The 18,118-nt window shown below is 51.2% G+C and overlaps 9 protein-coding genes across 9 annotated transcripts; 4 read left to right on the top strand and 5 right to left on the bottom strand.

Moving 5' to 3' along the window:
* Positions 1 to 585: 585 nt before the first annotated feature.
* On the bottom strand, positions 586 to 2,434 carry BO82DRAFT_395992 (CMGC protein kinase; the record flags this gene model as incomplete). The annotated part of the gene is made up of 5 exons (XM_025638815.1): positions 586 to 1,017; positions 1,068 to 1,314; positions 1,360 to 1,676; positions 1,733 to 2,070; positions 2,130 to 2,434. The coding sequence occupies 5 exons, from the start codon at positions 2,432 to 2,434 to the stop codon at positions 839 to 841; spliced, it is 1,386 nt and encodes a 461-aa protein (XP_025486833.1). The 3' UTR covers positions 586 to 838.
* Positions 2,435 to 3,000: 566 nt separating this feature from the next.
* Positions 3,001 to 3,765, bottom strand: BO82DRAFT_369212 (uncharacterized protein; the record flags this gene model as incomplete). The annotated part of the gene is made up of 1 exon (XM_025637153.1): positions 3,001 to 3,765. One exon carries the CDS (start codon positions 3,763 to 3,765, stop codon positions 3,001 to 3,003), a length of 765 nt encoding a protein of 254 aa, XP_025486832.1.
* Positions 3,766 to 6,510: 2,745 nt separating this feature from the next.
* On the top strand, positions 6,511 to 8,232 carry BO82DRAFT_378671 (sugar porter family MFS transporter; the record flags this gene model as incomplete). Its single annotated transcript, XM_025637638.1, has 4 exons — positions 6,511 to 6,607; positions 6,658 to 7,045; positions 7,102 to 7,883; positions 7,952 to 8,232. The coding sequence occupies 4 exons, from the start codon at positions 6,511 to 6,513 to the stop codon at positions 8,230 to 8,232; spliced, it is 1,548 nt and encodes a 515-aa protein (XP_025486831.1).
* Positions 8,221 to 9,068, bottom strand: BO82DRAFT_358959 (uncharacterized protein). The gene is made up of 3 exons (XM_025636439.1): positions 8,874 to 9,068; positions 8,652 to 8,764; positions 8,221 to 8,572 (listed from the first exon to the last, which is right to left on the bottom strand). Exons 1-3 carry the CDS (start codon positions 8,989 to 8,991, stop codon positions 8,456 to 8,458), a joined length of 348 nt encoding a protein of 115 aa, XP_025486830.1. The 5' UTR covers positions 8,992 to 9,068; the 3' UTR covers positions 8,221 to 8,455.
* A 1,181-nt stretch (positions 9,069 to 10,249) lies between these two features.
* Positions 10,250 to 11,464, top strand: BO82DRAFT_358958 (uncharacterized protein). The gene is made up of 3 exons (XM_025636438.1): positions 10,250 to 10,773; positions 10,840 to 11,037; positions 11,123 to 11,464. The coding sequence occupies exons 1-3, from the start codon at positions 10,725 to 10,727 to the stop codon at positions 11,299 to 11,301; spliced, it is 426 nt and encodes a 141-aa protein (XP_025486829.1). The 5' UTR covers positions 10,250 to 10,724; the 3' UTR covers positions 11,302 to 11,464.
* A 1,131-nt stretch (positions 11,465 to 12,595) lies between these two features.
* Positions 12,596 to 13,372, top strand: BO82DRAFT_321400 (uncharacterized protein). Its single transcript, XM_025632736.1, has 3 exons — positions 12,596 to 12,796; positions 12,860 to 12,910; positions 12,966 to 13,372. Exons 1-3 carry the CDS (start codon positions 12,676 to 12,678, stop codon positions 13,271 to 13,273), a joined length of 480 nt encoding a protein of 159 aa, XP_025486828.1. The 5' UTR covers positions 12,596 to 12,675; the 3' UTR covers positions 13,274 to 13,372.
* Positions 13,373 to 14,049: 677 nt separating this feature from the next.
* On the bottom strand, positions 14,050 to 14,956 carry BO82DRAFT_295728 (uncharacterized protein; the record flags this gene model as incomplete). Its single annotated transcript, XM_025631879.1, has 3 exons — positions 14,050 to 14,235; positions 14,275 to 14,594; positions 14,659 to 14,956. 3 exons carry the CDS (start codon positions 14,954 to 14,956, stop codon positions 14,050 to 14,052), a joined length of 804 nt encoding a protein of 267 aa, XP_025486827.1.
* A 185-nt stretch (positions 14,957 to 15,141) lies between these two features.
* BO82DRAFT_425908 (short chain dehydrogenase/reductase SDR) lies at positions 15,142 to 16,550 on the top strand. The gene is made up of 2 exons (XM_025640344.1): positions 15,142 to 16,108; positions 16,162 to 16,550. The coding sequence occupies exons 1-2, from the start codon at positions 15,467 to 15,469 to the stop codon at positions 16,528 to 16,530; spliced, it is 1,011 nt and encodes a 336-aa protein (XP_025486826.1). The 5' UTR covers positions 15,142 to 15,466; the 3' UTR covers positions 16,531 to 16,550.
* Positions 16,535 to 18,094, bottom strand: BO82DRAFT_358953 (uncharacterized protein). Its single transcript, XM_025636437.1, has one exon. The coding sequence runs from the start codon at positions 17,794 to 17,796 to the stop codon at positions 16,570 to 16,572; it is 1,227 nt and encodes a 408-aa protein (XP_025486825.1). The 5' UTR covers positions 17,797 to 18,094; the 3' UTR covers positions 16,535 to 16,569.
* Between the last annotated feature and the right edge of the window lie 24 nt (positions 18,095 to 18,118).

The following is an 18,118-nucleotide window of genomic DNA, read 5'->3' as shown; positions in this document are numbered from 1 at the left end:
ACCACTTGAAAGGAACAGTCAAGCGATGCTGAGTCAGAACGGCTTCATCCGGCGCGGCTGGCGAGTTATAGCCAGTGCTGATTCTAACCGGCTGCGGTTTCAGTCAGCTGTGCTACCACGACCCATGGTTCTCGAGAGTCTGGCCATGGATGAAGGTCTTCAGCTGCAGTACCTGCTCGCTCTCTCGTATAGTCTGTAAAGTGTCCCTCTGTCTACTTGTGCATGTGATTGACGATTCGGAGGTTTGTTATTGTCTTACCTTCGCATCAAGATATTTTCAACCATGGGCGTGGCTCCATACTCTCGCTTGAAAAGTCCGGGGATAGAAGCACAACGGGGCAATAATACTACGGCATTAAGCCTCACGCTAAGACTATCAACCCTCAAACCCCTTTGCTTTCGTATTGCGGCTTGTGGGCTGAATCTGTCGTGGTTCAGGCCAAAATGCAATGGTGCAGTACGAAGTTCAGCACCCGCGGATCATTGATTCCGCATCTAATGTCGTCTAGGCATCTGATATGCTGAAATTTCGAGCCCAGATGGCGCTAAAAGCCGATCATCATGTCTCACTCTGTTACATGCCCAGCCAAAATGCCATGGTTACATACATACCGAGAAGCAAGACGGAAAGGAGCTGGCCATTGACTTTTTTGTCTAGGTCAACAACCATGCCGCTCAACTGTCGTCCAAAATTCTCTATGAAGGCGAAGCAAGCTAGTTGGCTGTTTCTTGCACCGTCCATGGATTTCGATCTAGTCTCCGTTGATGGGGAGGCTATGTTGAAGAGAGGAGTATGTTCTGTGTCTTAATCATAATAGTACAGTCGATGGGGCAAGCCTCAGTTATCTTGAAGGGCGGGGTGCTCGGCCAGCTCAGCAGCCGTTAACCTCTCCGTTGGATCCCATACAAGCATATTCCTGGCTAAATCAAGAAACATCTCTTTGTCTTTGCCTTCAAGCACGGGAAGGGTATCCACGAGCTTACGCTCGGGGATCAAGTCCGGATACAGGAATTCGCCTATCCGGTGATTAGCAAAATTCTCTATTTGTCATAAGGGCATGAGCTACCCTCTTCATCAAAAAAGGGACCATCAAACAAATCTTCGGCCGTGTCCGATAACTTCCCATTACAACCTGTCATTCTGATCTTTGGCGACCACGTTTGATTCCGCATTTCCCGGGCTCTCGCAAGCATTTCCGGGGGAGGCGGGCCGAACAAGGCGATCATCTCCGCAAGGTGCGATTTAGCACTATAGTATCCGTGGACATCGTAAACCTGGGTGTACAGGTTTCTACCTTGGAGGAGGTTCCAGAGCTGCAAAGTGTTAGCAGTGGACACATTGTAGGCACATCAACGTACAAGGACCCCCATGTTCCAAATATCCGCGCCCGTGTTCCAGCCACAGCCCAGAATTACCTCAGGCGCACGGTAATGATGTGGTTGAATCGGCCAAATGCACTTGGCATCAGGATTGAGCTTGATCGCTGATCCGAAATCCACAATCTTGGGGATATTTCTAGCTTTTCTCAGGGGCCCAAATTCATTATGGCAGAGATAAACATGTCGACCGGCAGAGTCGATCTTGTATTCCATGGGTACCTGAAACTGTAATGTCGTAAACCCATCCAAAACCACTGGATCCTCGAAGGACATCATGATGTTGTCGAGTTTGAGATCTGGGGAGCATCTAATCAGCTCAAAATCAGACGAACAAATGTTTATCAAATCGTACCGGTATGGACCAGACGACAGACACTATGGAGATAATCTAGCCCAAGAAGCAGCATTCGAATGTAGAGCTTTATCAACACGAGAGGTATCTGAGCATCGACAAAACGGTAGCGAAAGTCACGGAGCGATTCCCGCATCGGCTCGTATACCAAGCACAAATGCCTACTCGCTTTGCTCTCAAAAATAAAAGACTCGAGCGCCGTGCGCAGAAAGATCCGGCCCTCTCGTGTCGCGTCGCTTTGCGGGATGTGTCCTTCGAGCGCGAGTTCGTGTTCCTCTGCGTCACAATTGGTGTTGCCGATCTTGAGCGCGACGACTGTCTCCTGCTGCCACCGGTAACTGCATTGCTCCTAGCATTAGTAGTGTGACACTGAATAACATATAAACATTTAATGTACCCTGTCATGTCGCGCGCCAACCATACGGTTGAGGCCATCCCCCAGCCGAGCTTGGTAATAAGTTGGTAGCGGTCTGCAAGTACCTCGCCCGGCTTGGCGGGATAGTAATCTTCGGACCTGTAGCCGGGGGACTTTTCCTCTTCTACAGGTTCATCGCGTGATAAAGGGTTCAGTGAGTGCGGAATTATAAGAGGCTTCCTGCGGAGGATCGAGAGGTTGCGCGTGCATAACTGGGTAATGCGTGTTGTCTTGTGCAGTCTTGTACAGGTGGACAGGGGATTGGCTGGCCATCGAAGGCTAGCCATGGTTGTGGGCGGTTTACCCTTCGAGGGAGGGGTGAGTTTGTGTGTGCACAAAAGGGTTCCGAGTATCAAAGGATCAAGAAAGAGAGCTCTAGCGATGATCAGTGCTTGTAGCTAGAGAGTGGTACTTGTTGCTCTACCTTCACTTCGTAACTTGGAAGACTGTTTGTGTCACTCGACGTGGATTGAATGTAAACATCACGTGATGCACTGTCCGTCATTGGCTGTGGCCCAGGTATACTCATTTGCGAGCAACTCTTTCAAAGTTTTCAAGCTGAATTTGTCCCAGCCAGAATTCATTTAGATAGACGATTTCAATTTCTGCAGGATACGTGTTGTTCCTGCGTATCTGAAGAGACAAAAGACCTACAGAAGTAAAGGCTACGAAGACTAGTACGGATCCTTGCGAGCGGAACTTTAGCAAAGAGCTTTGCAATTTAGATACATGGTAGCAAATGCCGTCATCAATCCCGACCAAGAAGCATCATCTCGATCATCCAATCCACTTCTCCAAAGACTCAAGGTCCAAGACCAAGCAAAAGAGACAGTTGGCACGATGACCACGGCTCCTAGGCCTTCACCCATTCGGACTCATTGTCAGCATAGTCGTAACCATCGTTGAGAAACTTGAGATCTTCGATCATCTCCTGAAAGTGGTCCAGCGAGGTGATGGAGCTTCCGAACTTGGCAGCTTCCTCCTTGGGGTAGAATCCCTTCGCCTCATCCCAAAGCAGATGCAAAGTACCCATTCCGATCCGATCAAAGGCCTTCGAGACCTGCACAATCATCGCCTCCTTTCTATCCACTCCCGCCTCGACCGCAGCGTGATACTCATTGCAAGCCCGAATGATTTCGTTGTTCGCATGTCTGAACTGCGCACGGAATGCTGCAAGTTCGACATAGCCCTCTGTGATACTCCTACAATCCACAGTGTTTCCATGGAGAAGGTCTTTGAAAGCTCTGACGGCGCGGGCGAGAAGGCAGTCTGGAGTCTCATTCTTGTTCTCCATAAGCTCAGAAATCGCCACGTCCAGGAAGACAAAGGCAGATCCGGAGTCGACTGCGGTCTTACTCTCGACCAAGGCCTTGCGAACCAGGATGAGCCGCTCGTTAGTGACACCTTCGATGGTTGGGTCCGACTCGGTGATTTTCTGGCGAAGGCGCTCCGCGACGGGCACCGGGAGCTCTTTGGGGCGTGAAACGCCGTTGAGAAACCATCCCAGAGATCCAAAGGCGGTGCTTTCCAAGGGGTGCTTGACACCAGCACGAGCAGTTGGGTCCTCAGTGGCACACGCATCTCCAGGCGCAGCTTTATGTGAGGTAATTTTGTCCATGGTGTTTGTCTCTGCACGTATTCATCAGAGACGTGCTGAAATATCAAACCGGGATGAGACTAACCTTTGTTTGAGCAAAGTCCTGGTGGAATGAAACAAAGATGTAAGATGTTTGATAGATATGATTTCTGCTCGAAGATGATACTTTGTTAGTTTCTAGCTCATCAACCTAATCAATATAGAGCACTTCACCAGCATTGCCTTACGTGGAAGCCTCCTGTCGATAACTCGATATGTGGTAGTGGTGTTTGATTTCAAGGCGAGGATGGATGTGTGAAGACAGCCACAAGAAATCTAGCAAGACAGTGGCAGGGTGGTTAATCGATGATAAAGAGGGAAAGGGTTCAGGAAGAGAAAATGTAGGCGGGTGATGATGGAAGAGGTGGTGAGATGGTGGCGGGGAACCTTTATAGACTATCAGAAGGGTGCGACGTGTGGATTAACAACTTCAGCCCTTGTCTAGATTTCCGCCTGTTCGAAACGTTTGGTGAAGTTCTTCGTAGTACGGCTTCCTTTTACTTTGCTTGTATTCCGTCAATTCTTTGAGATAATTTTAACAGACTCGTGACGCGTGCCTTCACGACGTCAGCCCCAGTCTAGACTCACTGGTACGTGAGTTTAGCTGGGGAATATCTTCACCATGTCTCTTTTTCGGCTTCACTTCTGTTCCGTGAGTTTGTGTGGAGATTATGGATATGAAATTGGGCTTCGGCTTTCTGTTCGCTTATAAAGGTTTCTTAACATCCTCCTTCCATCCAAGCCCTGGCAAACACGCATATCATCACCATGTTAGTATATCACGAATTTCTTCGAGATATATGGCACTGTGCTAACAGTTGTAGCTTCCACTAACCGTTATTATTACAAAATGGAGGGGAAGATATCCGACCTCATCGAGTGCTTCGAGGATCTCTATGATGGGATATCCTTCAGGATCAGCGAGATAACTGTAGAATGCGCCCAGCGTCTGAAAGACCATGTGGTGTCTCATGATAAAGATTTGGAGATTGCCATTCGGCAGTGCCAATCTGAGATCAGATTTGGCCTCATGGAAGCGCGCATTCGTCTGGAAAGCCTGGGCGAGCCATGGGCTAGCAATGATTTGGTTGTTCATTGGCAGAACATTGCCAATGGATTGGACCATCTTCAGACCACCGATGATGTTGATGCCCTTCATGCCATCCACGACAATCTACTCGCGATGTACCTCGCTCTGAACCCGCCAGTACTTGCTATATTGGAATTGGAGGCGTTAATTCTGCCGTATGGACTATCCTGCACACCTTCCTTTCCAGGCCACAGCTAATCAGACATGATATTATCGTCTAGCAGGTGAAATCAGACAGCGCATCATTGGAGGGGTATTGGTGCCGACAGATTGACAGATACTGAGGATGTCGAAGAAGCTTCTTTGTAGCGGGGTTGTATATCTGTCATACCTTGGCTGTTGTATTGGAATCTTCATCATCATGATGTAAGGAAGCATACCAGTGAGGGTCTTGGATCTTTCATATTGAATGAACTTGGGTACTCGCTTTCTTGTTGCTCGGATTGGAAATACTTACATGCATCGATGTACTGTATGTTCGTTCAATTGATTTACTCATCCTTCCGTGACTCAATCGTACAGATAGCTTGGTCAAAGCAATGCCCAAAAATCACGTAAATCTGCTAGTAGAACTGCCTGGGTCGGGCTTCTCTGAGATACATGCAGGATAAACACCTGGCGGACGTTTGTGCGGTGCCCCCTTCTATGGATGGTTTGTGGCTACTCCGGATGACTTTGTAGAGGTTCATTCTGGCTTCTGCTAGGTGTCAGCAGATACGAACTCTTTCAGCGCTTTGTCGGCGACTTACACAGGTGTATCGAGGCAGGTCATAGGCGAGGTAAGCTTGGACAACTTTGCCGCGCATTCGCATCCAATTGCGATGATATATATCGTTATAAAAGGCACCATGATTAAAAGACCTTTGTGGGCTAAAGGTCACTCCAGCTCAGGCTGCCTACAGAGGCTAACTGACCCGTTATGGAGGTGCGCAGAGAGGGACATGGTCAGGCCGAACGTAATGTACAGTCTTAGTGACCACTGCACTGCACTAAGGTGGTCAGAGTAGAAGTCCGAATAATCCAGCCAATGGGAGTGCAGAGATCATCATGAGTAATCTGGGAGCTGTCCTGCACGTGACTCAACCATTCTTGGGCCAATTCCGGGGATTTATCCTGTCTCTCAGAATGCTCACAACTTACTCCACTTTGATGATCTGGATAAGACCACCTTGAAATGCGAGAATGCGAGGAGATACCACTTGCTGATACCATTTCTCACTGCAGATATTGCGCTTACATCATTCTGCTGCAAAACGGAATGCCGAGTTCTTTACCGATGGGGCGGGCACTCGGTGAGCACGAGTGGCCGGTGCCAGCATTACGCCAGTGTGCCCGTCCCATGGGGTACCCCGCGTTTCGGCGCGATGATCCACCGACTTGGTGTACCGAAATTGCAAGCCCGCTGCTTATCCTGACTCCGATAGGCAAGCCAACCAATAACTTTCGTTTTTAGTGGATTCCACCCTCTCCTGATCTCGGGACAATCAAGGGCGAGCTTCTGAAGATGATGCTGCCAAGCTGCTGGTTAAGTATTAGATGGACGCCATCTCGGCTGAGGCGTGATAGCTTAAATCATCCTTCAGCTCATCTGCCTACCTTATACCTAAGCGAAAGCTCTGCCCGTCGCTTCACTCAAGATGCGGCTCTGGAAACATGATTTTCGGGGGAAACCCCTGATATTTGCTATCACCGCAGCCTCGTGCCAGGCTTTCCTTCTTTTAGGATATGATCAGGGTGAGTGCCGTTGCTGGAAGGCCGGGGACCATGTGCTGATACGCATCTAGGCGTCATGTCTGGGATCGTCGGAGCCGATAACCGTTTCGCCAAGGACTTCAACAACCCCGATGCTTCGATGCAAGGCGACATCACCGGATTATATGATATTGGCTGCGTGGTGGGGTCTATTGTTTGCTACTTCTTGGGCGAGAAATATGGGCGACGAACTATGCTTTTGACGGGCGCGACGATCATGATTATTGGTTCTGCTCTGCTTGCCTCATCCTACTCGATAGCACAGCTGCTTGTTGGCCGGATTGTCACTGGAATCGGCAATGGCATGAACTCATCGACAGCGCCCGTGTTCCAAAGTGAATGCTCACCTGCGTCCTATCGAGGTGCTCTCCTGACTCTTCAGGGTACTGTTACGATCCTTGGTGTGGTCATTGCGTACTGGCATGTCAATTTTCTCCGTGACATTAGACGTTTGCTCATATGCTGCTCTTATTCAGGCTCGATTATGGCACCAGCTTCTACACCTCATCCTTTGAATGGCGGTTTCCACTCGCTTTCCAAGCCGTGTTCGCCGTTTGTCTCGTTTTACAGACAATCGGTCTTCCCGAAACCCCGCGTTGGCTGGTTCAACACGACCGACACGAAGAGGCCCGCGCCGTCATCGCCGCCATCCAAGACACTCATCTCAACGATCCGACTGTAACTAAAACCATCCTCGACATTCAAGTCGTCCTCGATGAAGAGCAACGGGAAGGGCCTTTCCACTTTGCGGAGCTCTTCTCATGGGGCGAGGTTCAAAACCTCCGCCGTCTTCTGATCACCATCTCAATCGAACTGGGCCAGCAATTCACGGGCTCGAATATGATAAATTACTACGGACCGGTCTTGTTCCAAGAAACGATGGGGATGAGCCGCAACCTGTCGATGCTCCTCGGCGGCGGCATGCAGTGCACCTACCTCGTCGGTTCTGCAATTCCAGTGTTTCTGATGGACAGGTTCGGCCGTCGCTCATTGTTGATGATCTGCTCCGCAGGATTGTGTCTGTGCTTCGTGATGGTCACAATTCTGCTGTCGCTTAACCGCACCGACTGTGCCTACGGCGCGACCGCATTTATCTTCATTTTCCAGATCTTCTACGGGATTGGCTGGCTGCCTGTACCGTGGTTCTATCCGTCTGAGATCAACACAACGCGAGTTCGGACGCGAATGTCGGCCATTGCGTCTGGATGGAACTGGATGGCTGTGTTTGCCGTGGTGAAGATCACCCCGATCGCTTTCGGTACGTTCAGTCTTTTCCTTTTGCTGAGAGTGAACGGTGTCAGAATCCTAGCTAACCACCTGCCGCAGAGAATATTGGGTGGAAAACATTCATCATCTTCGCCGTGCTCAATGCGGTGTTCATCCCGATGGTCTACTTCTTCTACCCGGAGACTAAAGGAATCGAGTTGGAGGATATCCCTCTGCTTTTTGCCAAGGGGGGTATCACAGGAGGGGTATTCAGCTCCAAGGGTGGCCGGACGGTCATGCCCGGCCAGCATGCACAGGAGTCTCACGTGGACCAGAAAGTGGAAACAGACGTGCAGCAGGTCGAGAACGTAGATCACATCTCCATTGGGGCGTGTGCATGATCATTGAACTTTGGAAACGAAGTAGAACTAGAGCTAGAGCATAGATAGCATGCTTGAATGATGACATCACTTATTGATTACATACAATTTGTTGAACCGCGCAAGTACAGTACAGTGCAGAAAAGACCATGTCAACATTGCAAGTACCCGGCCTCAAACCATGCCTAACCTTCTCCCCCAGCCGGGCCATCATCTGCGACACCGAGATTAAGAAAGCGAGGAATCACATCTCATCGATCCTGGGCTCTTCTCGCTCTGGAAATGCCCCATCCGACTTCGCACTGGCTTTCTGCCCGACTTTCTTGGGCTCGAACTTGATATCACCTCGATCGGCTTTGACCTACCACATCACCTCGTCAGTATGTGTTCTCTCGCAGCGCATCCCTTCCTTTTTGGACGGATGGACGAGGCAAACGTACCGAGGTCTCACTCATCGTAGCCTGTAGCTCATCCCACATGCTCTCCTTGGTCTCCTTCTTGTGGATCAGTTTCGGAGGCTCGATGTCGTCTGGGTAGGACGGGGGGATGAATACTATTGCACCTTAGCGTTACTATGCATTATCGACAATCTTCGAGGTGTATAGGAAATTAGACGATGATATAACGTCAGAACGGCTGGAAAGCGGAGCAGAAGAACGTACACTCTTCGCCTTTGTTGCTGTGCAACTCTTTGTGGTACGGACGGGTGAGATACGGTCGCAGGAGGAGGGGGCGGAGGAACAGAGGGGAGGAGCGGGTGGGTTTGAGGATTGAGCTCATTGTGTCTTGTTTTGTTGTTTATTGTTCGTGGTGAGTGATGTTTTCGATGGATGGAGGTTGTTTGGGAGTAACGGGAGTGATGTTTGCGGATGAGATTCGGGGCCGGTGGGGTTAATATGGGATTCGATGGGGTGGGCGGGAGGACAACAAGGTTCAGTTGGTGATGTCAGGGGAGGTGGTTGAGTTACCGGGGTGGCGACGGACTCGTGTTACCTCGCGTTAGAAGTGTTCGGGTGACTTTGGTGGTGGTGTCGCGCTCGCAGGTGTATCTTTCATTGTGGTTGAAATGGGATGGGGGTTGTTGTTGAAGAAGATAAGCTTTGGGTGTGCTGTAGATCCTGGATTGATTAGATCGACTGTGGGGTAGGTAATGGATTACTGACAGGAGCACCGGAAATAGGCTATTGCTCTCCTGAGCTGTATTACTGGAGCGATGAAAGCTCCTCTCAGTATTAACACATCTGCCAGCAGCGCTTGACTTGCAGGCATACCTGCTTATGTTTCACTGCAGCACACGCGATCTCTCATGGCGCGCATCGGAACTGATCACTGATAGCTTGTTGTCTACTGTACCCCGGACTTTCATGGGACTTTCCGTCGTTGGCAAGATCCGAACAGCTCGAGGAGGAAGCTTTGTTACCAGAAAGCGTCCCCGGTCCTTTACCTGGAATGAAAGTATCTGCAACATTTATACACAACCTCGACGACAATTGATTGGGCAGAGCTCAGTCTATTGTACAGTACATTCGTTGTACATGGAAGAGTCTCAACGTTCCCTTCACATGGATGAAGTCGACATCTGGGTCTAGGCGTCGTCGCCTTAATGGAGCATGCACTAGGTGATCTCTTGCAAGGGCCGCTAGCAAGATTACTGGAACTCAAAGCTGGTTACCGTCAAATCGTCACTATTTGCGAGTTTGGGCGACAGGCAAAAAAAAAAAAGGCCGAAGAGTTGTGGATGTGTCTTTGTTGATCTTTACTCGGCCACGTGATGCTGAGAACTGCCATTGGGATCTGGTGAGGAAGGCAGGTGAACACGAGGAATGCAACTAGACCATAACAGCTCGAGCTACCTCATTTAATCCATCGCATCAAACAGCCATAGGTCTGTCAACATATTCCATGCGATTATCCATGGCTCCAGTCTCACCACTGTCACAAACAGCCGTCGAACGTCCCTCTGAGCTTGCGTTGTCGCCCTGCAAGGACCTCGCATCCTCGCATTGATGACGTTGACATACACCCCCTCGCAGCAGAATGCAAGCCAAGCGACCGCACGATAACGTTCAGGTTGGAGGCTCGCGGTGTGACTTGGTAAAGGGAGCTGGACATGAAGTGTGGAGTATAAATAGCATCACGTGTGGGAGTGTCTCAGTCCTCGTTCATGCGCCGTCGATCTTCCTCCGCGGGGAGAACCTATCGCCAATTTTCGATTCGCAGCGCTCCAATCACTCCCTACTTGGCGAACAAACTTATGATTTTCAAGACACCCCATCCGCCCATATAACCAGCGCGACATGTTTCAATCGCATACGAGTCCCTCGTATCCCGCCCGGTCACAGTACACACCGATGCATTTGCATCTGCATCTGATCGGCCCCCCTCGCGCTGCCTCCGAGATGCCGTGCAACCCTGGCTGCAAGTATATAAGAACAGGATCTTGCGCCACTTGAGCGTGTGTTTCTGTTCCAGAGCAAGACTCCAATCTGTTCAGCTCGATTCACTGCATCCACATGACCATGTTTTACCTCTTTGCTCTCTTTTTGTTTCTAGCCCTAGGCAGTGCGTGTCCCCGTTCTCAACCATTATCCTCCTGGATCTCACTGTGGGTATTAACAGAATGAACAGAAACCCAGACAACTACATTCGCTACAAGCACCACCCCGCCGCCACCATCCACAACAACCACACCTCCAACCCCCTGCGGGACCCTTCCCTCCTGCCCAGAATCCCAAACCTGCACAACCGCCGTCTTCTTCACTCCGACCGCCTCCTATACAACCACCGTGACCTGCGTGCCGAAGCCGACCTGCCTAGGTGTATACGGTGAGCTCAACCCCAAACCCAATCCCTGTCTCTTTGCTTCAGTCTCTCAAGCTCAGTGGCTAATTCGAACATCCGGGAACAAAAGAGGTATGTTCCTTCGGAAGCGGACTAAGCTGCTGTTCCGGGTACTGTGCTGCCAGTCATTGTCGGAATACCGATCCCAACTGGCCGTACTGCCAGGAAGATATGGGGGTGTGTCGCGGGGATGCGGATTGTTGCTATGGGAATAAGTGCGTGGCTGGGATTTGTTTGCGGGGGGTGTGAAGGGATTCGTCTTGAAGGGTGTTGTCGAAGAGTAAGGTAATGACTGGGATGGGAAAATAAGATGGAATGGGATGTGATGGGACCCGGGTCGGGTTGATGCTTGATGAGATGATGAAAAATTGGGTGTTTGGTCCCTATGACTTTTATGATGATGATAGCGTCGCAGACCCTTTGCAATATATTTCAGTAAGAGGTATACATTAGTCTTCCGACTCCAATGGTAAAATACTGCCTCGAGTTTCTAGCAGTGGGCCAAAACAGTGGCCTTTGCATAGCAGGGCAAAGCCCTTTTGCTCTTCCAGTATTTCCACCCACCTGAGCGGATAGTTGCGACTACCTCCGCAGACGTCTCTCGTACCTGACGAGCTGACCGAATGGCAATCAGGATTATGTCCGAGTCTACGTGCATATCGTCAGGGGTACCGCGGAGAAACGGAAGAGGAAGATCATGACCCATTTATAGACAGGCGTGATGCAGTGTCTAAGAAGACAGCTATTCGGCAAGAATACCAAACCACTTGAAGAAATCAGTAGCACCCTACTACAAGACAAATTCTAGCACCCTGTTCGAAAACACGTTCAACGCAATTACTATTTTGGAATGTCTCAATTGCCTACCTGCAGATCTTATCGACCTGACTTTGGCTCTACGAGCCGTGTCTCGGACGATCTCCCCCGTCACTATGTGAACTAACTCAATGGCCTCGACTAAGCATAATCGCAGATCAGTCTAGTTCCTCCGTCCCCACGAGCTACCAGACTCAAGAACCGAGGTACAAATATACACTCATAGTTAATGGCAGTTGTCCGCCCTACCCCAACGTTAAACATCCCCGCCCCGCGCGCCAACACTGCCGATCATCCCACCAAGTGGGGAAAAGACCCCCTCCCGCCGGACAATCACAGCCCAAGAAGAATAATTCCAGAAAAGGCGCCGTTTGGATATCCACCGACCCGTCGCTCACAAACGGGCCGGGAACTGAGTTGGGGCGACCGTGATCGATCTTGTTTCAATACAGTATATCGTGGTTCGCCTTCCGTGGGTTCCACGGTACGAGGTCGATTGACACATCGCGATGGAGACATAAGTTGAGTACATGCAGTGCAGCCAACGGCGCTCTGAAACAATGTCTCAACGGGACCCGCTGCGCCCCTAATTCCGTGGTCTGATATTTGAGACCGATGATGTCAAATTTCTTGGGTGGTGGAATCATGATGTTGGGGCTGTTCAGGGGAGCGTCGGACGTATAAAGTGAGCTGTTGCTACTGGGTTTCTGAGAAAGAAAGACAACAATAATAACAGCATTCCAGCAAGTGACAATCTCTTCTCATCTCAGTCCAACCAGAACAAATCAGACTTTCGCTCCCGCCACAATGAAGTTCTCTATTGCTACCGTTGCTGCTCTCGCGGGCGCTATCACCGCCACTGCCGCCTCTCTGCCTGAGCGCTTCACTCTCGTCGCCGACGACAACAGCGCCGTCCTCACTGATGGCCGTACGTGTTCCCCAACTACCTACCTACCACGCCTTGTTGCTACAGAATGCTGACGCATAGCAGAATACCTCTACATTGGCAACGCCACCTCCGACGACCAAGTTCCCGTCGTCCGTAAGTTCTTGCTCTATCCTCCCTCCCTGAACAACAGGATTGATCACCTATGCAGTGACCTCCAACTCCGCCGGCGCCCTCACCTACCTCGCCGACGGCGCCGTTCCCACCGCCTTCCAGAACCTGTACATCGTCGAGAACTCCGTCGCCGCTGTGCAGTTCACCGTCCCCCACTCCGGCAACATGCCCGAGGGCGCTAACATGACCGGCTTCGCGGTCAACGAGGATGGCCAGCTGACCCACGGTGACAAGGCCTGGTTTGCCGTCGATGGGTACGGCGATGTCGAGGAGAAGACCGTCTACTGGTACGGAGCTCACAGCTCCGAGTACATGGCTGCCTACCTGAAGGTCAAGGCTGCTTGATTTAGTGATGCGGAGTCAGACTTTGAGAGGGGAAACCCTGGAAAGATGTATATATATCGAAAGACTTTGAGCAGTATGTTTAAAGTATAGGCGACTGTGACTAATTTATCATTGAATTTTTCTTTCCGCTTCTGAGATGATACGATAAAGTATCTGTTCATGGATTCTTATATCGCTTGATTCTTGTGTCACTCGTGAGTTGATGGACGGTCTTTCGTATCAAAAAGTCTCGCTTCTAGATTGTACAACAGAACACTTAACCTGAAAACATAGGTGGCGGTCGGACAATATTCGAGCAGTGTGAGACCGTCCCCAACGATAGAAACTCACGTCGCACTTCTTGGCTACCACTATGTAGGGGGTGGAATGCCCAGAGTATCGGTTTTCGTCCTGGTCGGAAATTGGGCGGAAGGCCGCGGGCGATGACTGGGTACGTCATCGCACCTAACTTAACAAAAGCCGCGGCTAACTGCGGGCCATCTCTCGGTCATGGAATCAACTTTGTTCCATTGCCTTGCGTCCATAATGGCGACCGCCTGCCCCTTCGAAAGCGGTCTGACAGAATCGGGGCGGTCACCAGGGAGGATGGTGATCATTGCCGGAGGCTCAAGCAAGATCTGTAGGAATCCACGAGAGTGGCAGGGGTTATGAAGAATGCGAGTTCGAAATCGTTGGCACCGGATCAGGCTTGCTCAATCGAGATATTCGTCCATAGTCTAGCTCAATGAAAGTGCAACGGCCGTAGCACGTCAAACCCAGACCAAACAAGGTAAATTTCAGCACACATCCCAGGGAGTCATGACATGAACCCCTAAGTCACCTCTCATTTTGGCAATGAGATTAGAAAGGAAGTGCTCGAGAAGTCCCTCCAAGCCCAAGGTCTGGGGTCCACCTTTCAGAGCGACAATCTTGACAGCCCCGTCGATATGATGCTTCAGCATAGTGGCATCGCGAACATATAACTATTGACGATTAGCCTGTTATCTACACCAGTCACCAACGGGACGTGCCTCGTCATAAGCGAGCATGATTGCCTTTGCGACCGTCGTATCATCCAAAGCCGGCACCTCGGCCGAGATAGCGCGTCTCAGTGACTGCAGACTTTGGGACTTGTACTGGAGTGTCAATTGCGTGAAGAAACGTTGCTTCTCCTGCTGCTGTTGCGGGTAACAACACGACAAATGTCGACTCGAAGCAAGAAGCACAATGTCGAGAAGACTGGATTCGGTGATCGCGACAGGGACCCAGAGACTGTTCATGCGCTGCGAGAAGAGCACCTGCGTCTCGTTGCAGCGCATTAGAGGTATAACCACTTTGACGTCTGTAAATCGCGCGCATTCAGGGTCAGCAAAGAGAGATATAGAACTCCGCGACTGGACACATACAGTGATCGAAGAGAAATTGCTCGGTGGGGTCTAAGACCCTTGCGAAACTGATGAACGGGTCTGTCCTCCCTGCTGGCAGGAATGTGTCCAGTGCAGTGATCGGAAGGCCTTGAGTCTCTCGTGAGAGGCTTGCATGGTATTCTTGTTTCTTTTGTGCCTGGTATTGAAGCGTCCGCAGGCGCCTGGCCTTGGCATGCGCTGAGCGAGCGGCGTGCGACAAGGCGATTCTCCGCTGCGACTCGGTCGCCTTTGTCGGGTGGAATGTACTGATGATGAATGGTACTTCTCTGGGCGCCATGTTGGGCAAGGGCAAAATTTCTCACTCCAGCACAGGGGAGGATAAGGAGTTGGGTAACTCCTTGAAGTTCAAGCAGGAGCTGGATGTCTTGGGACGGCTGACAAAGCATCTCGGTCTTGTCAAGCCATGCCAAGGCCTGCGCCTGCTCAGAGTAGCCTAGCGCCCGACTGGTAGTTGGTTACGGAATTTATCATGGATGCTAAGTCCGGCTTCCTTCGTAGACTCCTTCTGGAATGCTTTTTTCTGGAACCCTGAAGATTTTGACATAGCCTCATCGCATGAGTCAACCGAGTGATGCCTGCAGCCACCGTGATCTCATCGCCAAGGCAGGCGCCTACTACTTGTAGACTAGTAATGACTACCAGGTACCATAAGGTATTGTCGTGCGAACTCTGGAGAGTGCACAGACGGTGGGCAATTCAAGGTTGGGAGGTATAAAAAGAGCCAGCAATGCCATAGTTACCTCGATTTGAGATCTTTACCTTCCTCAGTTATTTCGAAAGTGCAGCCATGGAAGAAACAGTGGTCCTCACCGGCGCCAACGGCTCTCTAGCCCTGGGCTTTGTCCAAGCCCTCTTAGAATCTCACCCTCAAAATACATTGATTGCAACTGTCCGCAACCCATCTCCGGAAGAGGATCTCAATACCGCAAAGCTTCTAGCACTAGTGGCAAGGTTCCCAAATGCAAAAGTCCATCTCGAGAGCCTCGACCTGGGCAAGCTGGCCAACGTGCGCTCCTTTGCGGACAAGCTCTCTCGTCTGATTTCCTCGGAAGCACTCCCTCGCATTTCAGCCATCGTCTGCAACGCGGCCTCGCTTTGCTTTGAAGGAGGACAGAAGTTCACGGCCGATGGCTACGAAGCCACCTTCCAGGTGTGCCACCTCGCGCACTACTTGTTGATCCTGAAGCTTCTCGGAAGCATGGACGTCACATCCGGCCGCATTGTCATGCTAGGCTCCATCACGCACTACCCAGAGAAATCAAACCCGTTGTGTTCGCTTCGACCACGGTTTCCAGCTAATATGGAGGAGTTGCTCAGACCGGGACCAGATCCCCCTGCCCTTGTACATGATAGGGGCTTCCAGCGATATGCCACGGCCAAGTTGGCGAATGTCACGTTGGCGAATGATCTCAATCGACGTTTGAAGAGAGTATGTTGACTGTCACCAGAGGTGCAGAATAGGATTTGGCTAACTTTTGACAGGATGATAGGTTATCAAGCATCACGGCGATAGCGATGGACCCGGGTGGTCTACCAAGCGCGAGATCACAGGGTCAGCAGAAAAAGTCCACTCGAATGATTTTCGCGGTGATCAACTTCCTCATGCCTGTTCTAAAACACGTTACCACGATATTTCGGACCACTGAAGACGCTGGGCGTGATTTAGTTGCCTTGAGTCTTGACCCGTCTTTCCAAGGAACGAGGGGCTACTATATAGGTCGAAAAGAAGACATCCCTGCGGCTGTTAGTATGGATTCAGACACAGGGGAAAAGCTGTGGGATGCTTGCTGGAGGTGGTGTGGTCTTTCCGCCGAGGATACTGTACTTCGAGATGCTGCTCCACAGAGCTGATGTGTAGAAACTTCGCATGTGAATTGGCTTGAGGGGTATCTAATGGTAAATGCGAAATGGTATGTACATGTTAACCGAAAAGCAAGTTAAGATAGAAAGAAGAAGGTATCCGGGCCGGATGTTATCAAGTCCCGGGTGAGGGTCACATGCTATTAAATGGTCGTCGTTTGCCAATTCATCGAATTTTGCCAATCCATCTAGTTGTTCTAGGTCTTCAGACTTCCTCACTTCCTCCAATTCGTCCAGTCCTTCTTCCTCATCCTCGTCATCCTCATCATCATCATCATCATCATCATCATCATCATCATCATCATCATCATCATCATCATTTTCATCCACTTCTTCATCGGTGGTTGCATCGTCATCCAACGGCAAGGACGGCATATCTACTATACCTGCCATCAACATGCGCGTAATATTGTACAAGCCTTCGCGGTCTCCCAACGGCGTATGCAAATGTCTTTTGCTGACCCAATCGCCAATAGGCGGTTCGTCATGCGCGCCGCCAAAGTCCACAACCCACGCGCCATCGTTAAGATCGATCAATACATTTGACGGGCGCGCATCGCCCCACGTCAACCCCAGCTCGTGCAGAAGATCCAGCGTCTGGGTCAGCTGGACCAAAAAGTCCCGCCGATAGTCTAGCGGCATCTCCGGCCCAACGAGCGATTCCAACGTCCCCGCGTGCTCCACATACGAGATCAGCAGCCCGACGTACGAGCCCTTTCTGTCCCCCGTCACCACGCCACAGACCCGCGGCACGCGCAAGTCGTCGAAGTCCTCCACCTCGTGCAAGGCCTTATACGTCTCCATCTCGCGTACGGCGTGCTGCCACCGCCAGCGCTGCAGGGGCTTGAAGTAGCACATGGGCATATCGCCAGCCACGGTGCTGCTGCGCGGCCAGACCGTCGTGGGGAGCTTTGCAAGCTCTTCCTCGTCATCGTCCGCCGGGGAAGCCAGAATCTCTTCCGGCTTGAATAGCCGCCAGTCCGGATGCAGCTCGTAGCGCGGCAGCCACACGCCCAATTGCTGATCCCGCCGCGGCGGCACGTCGTAGTCCAGGAACGGCTCGGGCGCCTCCTCGACCACGTACAGCTTCCACCGGTGCTCCGGCGGGTCCAGGTAGTGCGCCAGCGTCGGAAAGGGGCCCGCGTACGTGGGCTGCTCCAGCCGCTTCATCCAGTCCTCGAAGGGGCGCAGCGCCCATCGGTACAGCTGGTCCGTCGCGTGGTCACACGTGACGCGGTCCTCATTTGCATCGAACATTGTCTGTGTCACTTCCCTGTACGTCTCCAGCGTGATCGGTGACTTGTAGAATAGTCCCCGGAGATCCGCACGACGCATCGGCGACCCTTGCAGGCAGTGATCACGTGTGCCTTCTCGTCTCGGCCATCGTAGCCCACGCTCACCATGCGATGGGTGAGCGTGGCGTCTTCATCCATGATCTGGGATGCTGAGTAACAGAGGTTCCAGTTATGGGTCTGTGTGTAGGCATGAAGACTGCGTTGAGCGGATTGACAGAATTATGAAGCTGCTTGCCATGCAGTGCTGGTGCACTGGAGCCTGACGCTGAAGCTGAAACACCGAT

The sequence above is a fragment of the Aspergillus uvarum genome (assembly GCF_003184745.1).
Source record: "Aspergillus uvarum CBS 121591 unplaced genomic scaffold BO82scaffold_81, whole genome shotgun sequence".
NCBI classification, from domain to species: domain Eukaryota; kingdom Fungi; phylum Ascomycota; class Eurotiomycetes; order Eurotiales; family Aspergillaceae; genus Aspergillus; species Aspergillus uvarum.
This window is presented reverse-complemented; position numbering and strand designations above follow the sequence as displayed.

Excerpts from the sequence above, each read along its gene's own strand:
- BO82DRAFT_358959 (XM_025636439.1), bottom strand. The coding sequence starts at position 8,991 with ATGAGCTCAATCCTCAAACCCACCCGCTCCTCCCCTCTGTTCCTCCGC. Across the intron at positions 8,765-8,873 it reads CAGCAACAAAGGCGAAGAGT|TATTCATCCCCCCGTCCTAC; the intron begins GTACGTTCTTCT and ends AAGGTGCAATAG. Across the intron at positions 8,573-8,651 it reads CTACGATGAGTGAGACCTCG|GTCAAAGCCGATCGAGGTGA; the intron begins GTACGTTTGCCT and ends GTGATGTGGTAG.
- BO82DRAFT_358958 (XM_025636438.1), top strand. The coding sequence starts at position 10,725 with ATGACCATGTTTTACCTCTTTGCTCTCTTTTTGTTTCTAGCCCTAGGC. Across the intron at positions 10,774-10,839 it reads TTTGTTTCTAGCCCTAGGCA|AAACCCAGACAACTACATTC; the intron begins GTGCGTGTCCCC and ends CAGAATGAACAG. Across the intron at positions 11,038-11,122 it reads GACCTGCCTAGGTGTATACG|AGGTATGTTCCTTCGGAAGC; the intron begins GTGAGCTCAACC and ends CGGGAACAAAAG.
- BO82DRAFT_321400 (XM_025632736.1), top strand. The coding sequence starts at position 12,676 with ATGAAGTTCTCTATTGCTACCGTTGCTGCTCTCGCGGGCGCTATCACC. Across the intron at positions 12,797-12,859 it reads CGCCGTCCTCACTGATGGCC|AATACCTCTACATTGGCAAC; the intron begins GTACGTGTTCCC and ends GACGCATAGCAG. Across the intron at positions 12,911-12,965 it reads CGACCAAGTTCCCGTCGTCC|TGACCTCCAACTCCGCCGGC; the intron begins GTAAGTTCTTGC and ends TCACCTATGCAG.
- BO82DRAFT_425908 (XM_025640344.1), top strand. The coding sequence starts at position 15,467 with ATGGAAGAAACAGTGGTCCTCACCGGCGCCAACGGCTCTCTAGCCCTG. Across the intron at positions 16,109-16,161 it reads TCAATCGACGTTTGAAGAGA|GATGATAGGTTATCAAGCAT; the intron begins GTATGTTGACTG and ends AACTTTTGACAG.
- BO82DRAFT_358953 (XM_025636437.1), bottom strand. The coding sequence starts at position 17,796 with ATGTTCGATGCAAATGAGGACCGCGTCACGTGTGACCACGCGACGGAC.